The 10,097-nt window shown below is 57.5% G+C and overlaps 1 protein-coding gene across 2 annotated transcripts; it reads right to left on the minus strand.

Annotated features, from left to right (window-relative positions):
- Positions 1 to 5,689: 5,689 nt before the first annotated feature.
- Positions 5,690 to 9,280, minus strand: NKX6-1 (NK6 homeobox 1). Of its 2 annotated transcripts, none has more exons than XM_058838143.1 (3): positions 8,218 to 9,280; positions 7,402 to 7,503; positions 5,690 to 6,461 (listed from the first exon to the last, which is right to left on the minus strand). In XM_058838143.1, the coding sequence occupies exons 1-3, from the start codon at positions 8,825 to 8,827 to the stop codon at positions 6,322 to 6,324; spliced, it is 852 nt and encodes a 283-aa protein (XP_058694126.1). In that variant the 5' UTR covers positions 8,828 to 9,280; the 3' UTR covers positions 5,690 to 6,321. The 2 variants fall into 2 exon arrangements, with proteins under 2 accessions (XP_058694126.1, XP_058694125.1); XM_058838142.1 differs by having other exon boundaries at positions 7,402 to 7,574.
- Positions 9,281 to 10,097: the final 817 nt, after the last annotated feature.

Consider the following 10,097-nt stretch of genomic DNA (forward strand, 5'->3'; position numbering starts at 1 on the left):
CCGAGTGGGGCCGCAGCGGGGTCATCTCTCCCGTCACCGCCACAGCGACATTACTGTCGGTAACGCTGTGGGTAACGCTGTCGGTATTGCTGCGGTCATCCCGGTTCCCGGAGCGCTTCCCGAGGCTGCTCCTTTCTTTCCCTGCGCAGCGCCGGCCCTCGCACGCAGGCTGTCTGCAGTGCATTACCATAGTACATTAACATTTGTAATGCGGAGATTATTTTACATAATCGATACCATCAAGTTCCTTTTCTTGGGGACCCTCGTGTTTATTTACACTTATTCCACACACGTCAGTTCCCATCAGGAGCAAAACCGATTTTCTTGTCCTACATCTGCTGTCGGGATAACCTTAACTCACGGTAAATCTGTCGGCGCTCCCGCCGCCGCAAACCCGCTGCGATTTGGGGGCGTGGGGAGCGCCCCGGCCCCTCCGGCCCGAAACCGGCCCAGAGCGCAGCCGGACGGGAGGGAACGGGGCGACTGCGATATTAATTGTTGTTATTATTGTTCATTATTATTTTTATTGCGGCAGTTTCTGTTTATGGCGTGATGCATTTGAGCCCAAACACATTAGGTGCGTTATTCATTGGGTACATTTGTCAGAACATGCATGTGTATAAAGAACTAATGATCCATATTAAATTAATGACACTATAAAAAAGAAAAATACCCCATACACGCAGTTTATGACGGCAACTCCCGACTTTGATAAACCATAGAAAAGACTTAATCAGATGAAGCATTGGACTGTTCCGTCTCCAAAATTACATTTCTCGAGATGTGCTTGTACACAGTGTTGGTTTTATTAAAACAAATTAATTCAGTCATTAAGGAATCATACGGCAAGTGTCTCATAAGTCAGGACCTCCAGTGTAACAAATTGATTAAATGACTGTGTAATAGTCTCTTTAAACAAATCTAGTGTAACAAGTTAATAGATCTGCTCAATTACCATGCTGGGGTGATGAGGATGTGGGCAACTCTCTCATGAAATCCGGGATAGACTTGGGGGGTGCGGAGGGGGGCGGCGCGGAGGTGCGTGTCGGTGGGGCAGGGCTGCGCTCCCGCAGCCACGGCCAGGAAGGGAGCTGGGAAGGTGCTGGAGCTGGGGCCGGGCGGGGATGGCTGCGGGCTCTGGGCAAGACCGCCCCACGATCGCCCCGGCGGGGTCCTTCTGACACCCCAGAGCCGGGGGAGCGGGCGGAAAATCTATTACCCCACTGCCATTTTGTTAAGTGTTTGCTCCCCGTTGTGACCCTGCCACTTTATCTGTTGATTTTTATTTTCTGAGTGCATGTTGCCCATATGTTACTCTAATAGTTGCTATAATTCTTGAGCAATAGGGCTCGTATTTTGCTGAGCTGAATTTAAAAGAATGCACTTTAATAAAAAACCCGAGCAATACACTAATGGCTTGACATTGATGTATTTGCATAAAGATGAATTATATGGGCTCGCTTGACACGACTTTTAATAAATGATCGAGGACGTTATTACAGGGATGCACTTGGGTGTGCGGAAGCGGGTTATTGCCGCGGGGCCGGTGCCAGGCACTCCCCGCAGCCCGCCGGCCCCGGAGGGCAGTGCAGGCACCGGCCGGCACCGCCGAGCGCCTCCCGCTAGCCCCGGGCCTCCGGACAAGGCTTGAACCGCCGGGAGCTATGGAGAGGAGCTCTGCTGCCTGCTCGTGCCCTTGCATCAATAACTTTATCCATATCGAGAACGTCGGCTGAGGCGCGGAGCCGCTGCCGGGCCCGCGGAGGGTGCGGGGTGGTGCGGGGTGTCCGCTGCTCCCCGCCGCAGCGCCGCCTCCTCCTCTTCCTCCTCCTCCTCCTCCTCCCCGGCAGATGTTTGCAGCCCTCACGGAGACTTGTAACCGCTGTTGGAGACAGCTGGCAAACGGCGCCAGAAACGTGTATCTGGGAAATACCTATCCGTGCAGAAGGTAAAGGCGGAGCTGCAATTAGGAGGGAGCAGTTCATCTTACTTTTTAATTTGCGGCTAGCGACGCCGGCTCTTAAACGGTGGATCCCGCAGCAGCAAGCGCCTCTCCCAGCGGTGCCTCTACGGGAAAGGACTCGGAGTGTCCAGGCCGGGGGTAAAAGCCCATCACCCTCATTTTAAGCCCCGGGTTCTCTGTCCTGCGGGACGACTCATGTCCCGAGGGAAGGGCTGCCTGAAGCAAAGCCTCGGCGCGGCTGGCAGGGGTACAACGAAAGTCTTGCACGAAACAACATCACGGCAGCAAAGGGAGGGAGAGCGAAGGGAAGATGGCGTGTGTGTAATATGAGAAGTGTTAAAAATTAATAGCACTGAGAAGTGATGAGCGATAGGGGGGATTTCAGGAGCTCCTCAGAGGAGACAACGCGTGAGGGAAAGGGCGGGAGAAGCCATCGCTCGCTGGAGTGGTCGCTCTGTCCCCCGCATGGCTGTCCGTCTGGCCATCCCTCTGGCAGGGTGTAGGCACTGCTTTGCCTGCTGCCTACACCGGGGGCTCTGGGTGGAAGTTGCCGAAGGAATGAGAGAGCCCGAAGGCCTCCGGGCCGTGACAGGCTGGTGTAGGCCCTTGTCAGGGGCCGGGTGACAGTGGCCTACGGACTGAGCTTCCCCCCAGGGCACACGCCCCGAGTAGAGCGACCCCTTCACTACCCCACGGGCGAAGAGCTCTTCATTTTCCCCCTCCCTGCGGCCGCTCCCGCCCGCTCGCCGGCCGTGGGCTTCCCTTTGTAACCAGCCGTGCGGAGCCTGCCCGTGCCCGTGTGTCCACATCCATGCGCGTATGTCCCGCAGACAGCAGCTGAAGGCCGGGAGCGGGGTACCGGGGACGGGGTGGTTCCCGGCCTCTCTTTTGCTTCCCGAACCTCCCCTGCCTCCCTCCCTGCATCTCTCCCCGGCGTCCCGCGGTGCCCACGGCTATTGCAGGGCGCGGAGCAGGTCCTGCGCCTGGGGCGCTTCCACGGGGAAGAAAAAGTTTTTTCTCTGCCCACTGTGATGCTCGCTGGAGCTGGAGGCGGACGGCAGCGAGTTCCCTTTGCGGAGTACTTCGACAAAGCAGAGGCGTTGGAAAAGCAGGGAGGATGCTTTGGGCACTCTGGGTTTGCACAGCCGGGTACTTCTGTACCACAGAGAAGACACATGGCAGGGACCGAGACAGGGTAAACCCAGAGCAGCCGCCTCTATTTCCCCTGGGCCGGGAAATCCCAGAAACAGCCTCTTTTTTTTTTTTCCGCTGAGCCTGGAAATCCCGCTCACGGAAGGGAGTAGGGTTTAAAGCCGATGGCTCTGTGACAGGAGAGAGCCAAAAGCTGTGTGCGAAGGGAGCTGTCGGGACCGGCCTGCCGTGGTCTCTCACTGCTTAGGCAGGGACCCGCCCGCCCAGCTCCGCGCCCGCCGCTCCCCCACGCGTGTTCGTGGCCGCTTACTCCCCGTGGGGTTTCGGCCCGGGCCCGGGCTCGGGGCGGATGTCGGGAAGCGGCTCCGCCGGTCCCATTCCCTATGGACATGGTTGTGCAGCGCTTTTTAAATGTCGTTATCCCGGAGTTCACCCAGCTCCGCCACAAATTCCTGCCTGCACGAAGGACTGAGCCCAAACTGCGGCTGATCGCAGCCGGGCCCTGGCTCACGGGGGGGCCCCCGAAGCCCGCTGACATTTGTCTTTGAATTGTACACCGTGCTGTCCGTGGAAGCGATCCCGAGGTTAGCCATTGAATCTCTTCCTAAAAAGTCCTTTCCTGGAGGAGAGAGAGCCCAGCCGGTTTTGGCATCCAAAACATGTCCCGAAAAGGGGGGCCGTGAGCTCGTGTGAATCCCCTGCTCTTTCTTCCAGCGCCCCAGACAAAATCAGCCTAACCAAGCGGGCAGTGCTGGGCTCTTTTCCCTGCGATTCTTCTTTGACGGTGCCAACTGCAACTGGTGGCCAACTGGGTCTCTGTGCAGAAGTAAATTAACTGGAAAGCCTCAGTCGGTGCTGCGGTGAACTGGAAAAGAGGCCGGGGAGAGCCCGAGCACCCGCGGCACGTCCGGGGGCACTCGGGAGGGAGCGGGCAGAGGCTGGGACCGGGCTGCAGGGGAGTGGGGCCGGCCCAGTGGCCGCCGGGGGAAGGGACTGAGGGTGTACGGGCGGTTCTGTCCCGGCCCAGACCCCAGCCGGGCTCCGGCAGGTCCCCACCCCTGCCGGTGATCCGGGAGCCGTGCTATTCTGATTTCTCTCCCGCCGCCCCGCAAAACCCGCGGGGAGACCGTAAAGGTGTGAACCGGCAGGGCCGAATCAGCTCTCCGGGAAAGGACCGGCCTTTCCCTTCCTGCCCTTACAAGCATTCGGGAAAGACGGGGGTAGGGGTGGGAGTGTATATGGACTATGGGCAGCCCCCGGTACCCCGGCCACGGAGAGCTGAGCTAACCGAGCCGAGGCAGCCGCAGAGCGCCGGGCTCGTTCCTTCCTCCCGGCCCCGGCATTGTGTACGCCAAAGAGGAATAAAACCCTGCTCTAATTTTTTTTCTTTTTTTTTTTTTCTTTTTTTTTCTTTTTTTTTCTTTTTTTTTTTTTTTTTTAATTTTCCCAAATAGACTATTGGGTTGCTTTTTTTTCCTCCAGAATAACTAGCCCTTTTTCTCTCTCAGCGATTCTGTTTGCTCTGCTGGTCCTTGGAAAAAAAAAAAAAAAAAAAAAAAAAAAAAAAAAAAAGCGATTGTTTCTGGACAGTTTAGATATGGAAATGATCGTGTCGGATAATGAGTTTCAATTTAAACCAGTTGTTCTGGTATTTGGTCTATTTGTTTAGATGCTTAGCCGGGCTCTTATTTTATCCACTGTTTTCTTGTTGAAAAGTGGCTTCTTTCCCATAATAACGGTAACACTGCCGTTAATAAAACCCTGCGTCGCCCGCCTCCAAGAAAGTTGAAACAGCCTAATTTAGGTTGAGCCGAACAGCTCCAGTGGTGGAAACTGCCTGCCCGCTCACATCCCCAAACAACCAGCGGCTTATTTTATTCGTATCCTTCTTCAACTCCCACAGCAAAATGGTCAACTTCTATTCTTAAAAAAAAAAAAAACCCAAACAAAACAAAAAGAAAAAAAAAAAACAAAAACCCGCCCAAACAACAAAAATCTTCCAACAAAACAAACAACAGAAAACCCTACTACTAAGAATCAATAAAAAAACATGAAAATTATCTCTTCTTTTGTTTTCCTCCCCCTGTACTGTGGTTTCATTATTTAATCTCTGATCAAATGAGATTATCTGTACCCTTTAGTGAAGGCAGCAGACGTCTTTAAACTGGTTTAATTGATTTATCGTTTTGTTGTTTTGTTTTGTTTTTTTAAACAGAAAGTGCATTACATTTAACTGGTCTTGCAAAGGGCTTTTCTTCTCTTTACAAACCGAATTATTTTTAATATAAATTAATAAATGTTAAGATGCTATATCACGATATATCATCGTTATTATCTTAAAAAAGAAAGAATGAAAACAATTTACATTCTCTAGTATTCCGTATGATACAAAAGAAAGCACACTTTAAATTCAAATACAGCAACTAAATGAATTTTATATTTTGACTGACAGTGGCTGTGACAATTCCCACCAGCTACTTTTTCAACACGCAGTTGATTGGAAACGGTGTAAATGAAAGCAAACTTTGTCCCTCCGCCCTCTCCCACACCCCCTCCCCCGCACGACGACCGCAACAGAAAGTGTTTCAAAAATACTAATAAATAGCACGTGGGGCCGCCGCAGTTTCGGCCCGCGGGAGGAACCGCTGGCGACCACGGCGGCTTTTTCCTCGGCGGTGCCGCTGCCGCCGTCTCGGGGGCTCCTGCGGTGCCCCCGCTGCTGCCAGGGGCGGGCGGGGCGGCTGCGCCCCCGGCCCCCGCTGTACAAAAAAAAGAAGGTATTTTACATTTTAAATATTCACAGTAAGGAACGCCTATGGTCGCGGTGACTCACGGTTTATTTACAAAGAGCCGGCAAAGACGCGGCCGCCGCACGGCCGGGAGCGGGGCCGGGGGTCAGGGCAGCCCCCGCCGCTCCCCTCCGCCCGCCACCCTACAACAACACGCGGCGCCGGGGACCGGGCGCGCCCGCCGGGGCCCGCTGCCCGCAGTCCTCTCTGCTCCCCCTCCGGCGTCTCCTCCTCCTCCTCCCGGGCGCGTAGAGTCTAGAAAAATAGATCTGTACATCTCCGAAAGCGGCGGCGGGCGAAGCGGGCTAGACGGAGGCCTCCCCTTCCGGGGGATGCAGCAACAGCCCGCCGCCCCCCGGCTTGTGTTTCTTCAGGAGCTGCGTTATCTTCTCGTCGTCCGAATTGGGGTCCAGGGGCTTATTGTAGTCGTCGTCCTCCTCCTCGTTCTCCGAGGAGCCCTTCAGCCGCTCCGTCTCCGAGTCCTGCTTCTTCTTTGCGGTCGCCATCTCCGCCGCGTGCTTCTTCCGCCACTTGGTCCGTCGGTTCTGGAACCAGACCTGCCCCCGCCGCCACCGTCACCACCACCGGCACGGCCACCCGCGGCGGCTGGACCAGGCCGCTCCCGCCCCGCTGCCCCCCAGTCCCCATCCCCGGCGTGCGGCAGCGACTCCCGCTTCGCCGCCCTTCGGGCAATTTCCCCACAACGAAAGCGGCCGAGCCCCGCTCCCGGCAGCCTCCGACACCCAGCGTAAGCCGACAGCCGTCCCCCGCTCCCCCGGGGCCCGCGTCGGGCCTGGGCAGCTCCCTGCCATCCTGTCTGAGGCGGGGAACACACATTCGGGGCCGATCCCTCTCCCTGCCCCCCTGCCCCGCCAGATGTATTTACTCTCCGGCAGGGCGCTGCCAGAGGAGGGGGGCATTTTCATTGTAGAAGCTGCAATAATTTATTCGCAGCCATCGGGACGTATTTGCAGTGACAAAGGAGGCTCTGAGGATCAGACTGAAAGCGTGAGCACCTCCAAGGGGCCCCTCTGGCCCGGTCCGCCGGGCAAACGCCCCTGCATGTCCTCGGGGAGCTCAGCCCACTCTCCCAACCCCTCACACCTCCGCTTTGCCCAAAGCGCAGAGTTTTTAACCAAAAAGTATGAGTGCGGGTGCGACAGCGCAACATCTCAACATCACCCTTTCTCTGGCTTTCCCAGTAAGCTGGCCACCCCCATGGTGTTCAGGGCTTCTCAGTTTCGCTTGGGTTTATTTGGTTCAGTTTGTTTGGTTTTTAAAATGCTTTAAAATAACCTTCTCGGCCCCGCAGTAAGACCATAAGGGGAGAAGTGCCGGTGGCTGCCGGGGAAGCCCTCGCCGTGTGCCCGCAGGCTCGGCCACGCCAGCCCGCAGCATCTCCGGCCGGTTCAGACGGACCCCGTTTCCGCGGTGGGGCCCTTTTGTTCCCCGCTCCTCCAGCCCCGCACCGCTCGGTGCGTGAGCCGCCTCTCTCACCTTGACTTGGCTCTCCGTCATCCCCAGGGAATAGGCCAGCCGGGCTCGCTCCGGGCCCGCCAGGTATTTCGTCTGTTCGAAAGTCTTTTCCAGAGCGAAAATCTGCTGGCCAGAAAAAGTGGGTCTTGTATGTTTTCTCTTTCCGTCCTTATCCAGCAAAATTGAGCCTTGATCTGGCGAAGGGAAGGAGGAAAGAAAGGGAAGGCAGGGACAGACAAGTTAATCTACGGATTTGGGAAAGCGCTTCATTCTCAAGCAGCCGCAGGGGACAGAAGGGTCTATACGCGGCGGGTGCGTATGTGAGAAAACTACTGCCTAAGCAAGGCGACAGCTCTGGCCTTTCGGCTCTCCCTGATTATTTTTCCTGTAAGGATCAAAAAATCTGAGCGGGAAAATGATATTTAAAAAAAAAAAAAAAAGGCCGCGGCCGGTGCGAGCGGGCGGTAAGAGAAAGTCCTGCTCGGGGAAAGTTTGTGCGCGCCCCTAAAGCCAACCCCGAGAGCGCCCAGCAGCGACGGTGGCAGCGCGGCCACCTTCCCCTCGGAGAGCTCCGCTCTTCGCAGGCGATAACCGGCGACATATTACAGAGTTTTGCTCTGACCGAGGGGACAGAGAAGGCAAAACGAACTTAAGAAACGAAAACAAATTAAATCGAGGCAAAGCCAGCCCCCTAGGCTACGGCCGGGCCCTGGGTGGAGGGGCAGGAGGGTGTCACAGCGATGCCGGGGCGCGGGGACTGCCCAGCAATGGGAGCGGACTCCCGCCGGGGCTTCCCGGACTCTCTCCCCCCGCTGCCCCGCGGCGCTGGGTACTCACGGGGGGCGCAGGCGAGGCGGGCATCCCTCCAGGGTGGGGTCTGCATTACCCCCGGCCAGAAGATGGGCGTCCGGCCGGGCAGCTCGGCCAGCGGCTTGGGGTAGCGCCCGGCGGCCACGGCGGCGGCGGCGGCGGCGGCCCCAGGGCTGAAGTAGAGGGCGGGCGGCGGCGGCGGCGGCGGGCTGAGGCTGCCGAAGCGGGGCAGCCCGGCCAGCAGCCCGGCGGGCGCCGCCGAGGAAGCGGAGGGCGAGGCGGAGGCGAGCGCGGCGCCCGGCAGGGGCATGGAGGGTCGGCTGAGGATGTCGTTGATGCCGTGTGGGGTGGCGGCCGAGAGCTGCGGCGGGGCCGTGCCCAGCGCCGAGAGCCCGCCCGCGGCGGCGGCGGAGGCGGCGGGCGCCTTGAGGCCGGGGGAGCCGAGCGGCGGCGAGGGAGAGGCGGAGGCTGGCGAGGCGGAGGCGGAGGAGGAGGAGGCGGGCCCGGCGGGCAGGGGGTACGCGGAATACAGCGGCGCCTTCATCTCGGCCATGCTGTGCAGGGCGGCCAGCGGCGGGCTGCCCAGCAGGAAGGCGCCCTGCCGGGGCGCGCCGTCCATCTGCCCCAGCGCCAGCATCCCCGCGCCGCCGCCGCCGGCCCGGGGCGGGGGGCCCGGACGGCCCCTAGCGCCGCGGGGCCCCGGCGGCCGGCCCGGGGGTGCCGCCCGCACCGGCGACGAGCATCCAGCCCGCGGGGGCCGCCGCCTCTAGCGGGGAGCTACGCACCCGAGCGGCGGCCCCGCCGTCCCGCCGGGCATCGGGGCTGCGCCTCGGAGGACGCTCTCGGGGCGGAAAGCGGCGCTGCTGTCGGACGGCGGCTGTATGCGTCTGTCCGCGCAGAGGCCGTGCGCCTACACGGAGGTACCGCCGCTCCCGCTGCCCGCCGGGGGCTCACAGCGGCGCGGGGGCCGCGCTCGCCGCCCCTGCCTCCTCCCCGGCGCCCCGCATCCCTCCCAGCGCGGTTCCCGCTGGCTGCTGTCGGGGCTGCGGGCGCGGCTCAGGGCGCACTGCCGCGCCGCCCCGCTCCCTGCCTCCTTTAGCGGGGGCACGGCCGGCAGCGGGCGCGGCGGCGGTGGCGGCGGCGGGACGGGGGCGGGGCGGCCGCCGGCCCTGCCCACCCGCGCCGCGCCCGCCCGGCCGCCAACTTCGGGCTCGCCTGGCTCCCCTCTCCTCTCTTCTCCCAGCTTTTCTTTTATTTCCCCCTCTTCTCTCTTCTCCTTTTCCCCTCTCCCTTTTCGTCTTTTTCCTTTCTATTTTTTCTTTTCCCTCTTCCTTTTTCTTTTCCCCTTTCTTTCCTCTTTTTCCTCTCCTCTTTCTTCTCCCTCTTTTTCTCCCTTTTGCTCTCCCTTTTTTCCCCCCTCTCCTTTTTTCTTTTATTTTTAATTTTCTTCCTTGCTTTCCTTTTATCTTTCTTTTCTCCTTTTCCTTTCACATTTTATTTTTATTTTTAAAATTTTAATTTGTTTTTCTACATTTTATTTATTTTCCCTTCACTTTCTCCTTTCCCTTTCCTCTTTCCTTTTCTCTCTTCTTTTTTTCTTTCCCTTTTCTCATTTAGTTTTTCGTATACCTGTATTCACCTGTCTTCTTTCTTTCTTTCTTTCTTTCTTTCTTTCTTTCTTTCTTTCTTTCTTTCTTTCTTTCTTTCTTTCTTTCTTTCTTTCTTTCTTTCTTTCTTTCTTTCTTTCTTTCTTTCTTTCTTTCTTTCTGTCTTTCTTTCTTTCTTTCTTTCTTTCTTTCTTTCTTTCTTTCTTTCTTTCTTTCTTTCTTTCTTTCTTTCTTTCTTTCTTTCTTTCTTTCTTTCTTTCTTTCTTTCTTTCTTTCTTTCTTTCTTTCTTTCTGTCTTTC

Source organism: Poecile atricapillus, chromosome 4, assembly GCF_030490865.1.
Source record: "Poecile atricapillus isolate bPoeAtr1 chromosome 4, bPoeAtr1.hap1, whole genome shotgun sequence".
NCBI classification, from domain to species: Eukaryota; Metazoa; Chordata; class Aves; order Passeriformes; family Paridae; genus Poecile; species Poecile atricapillus.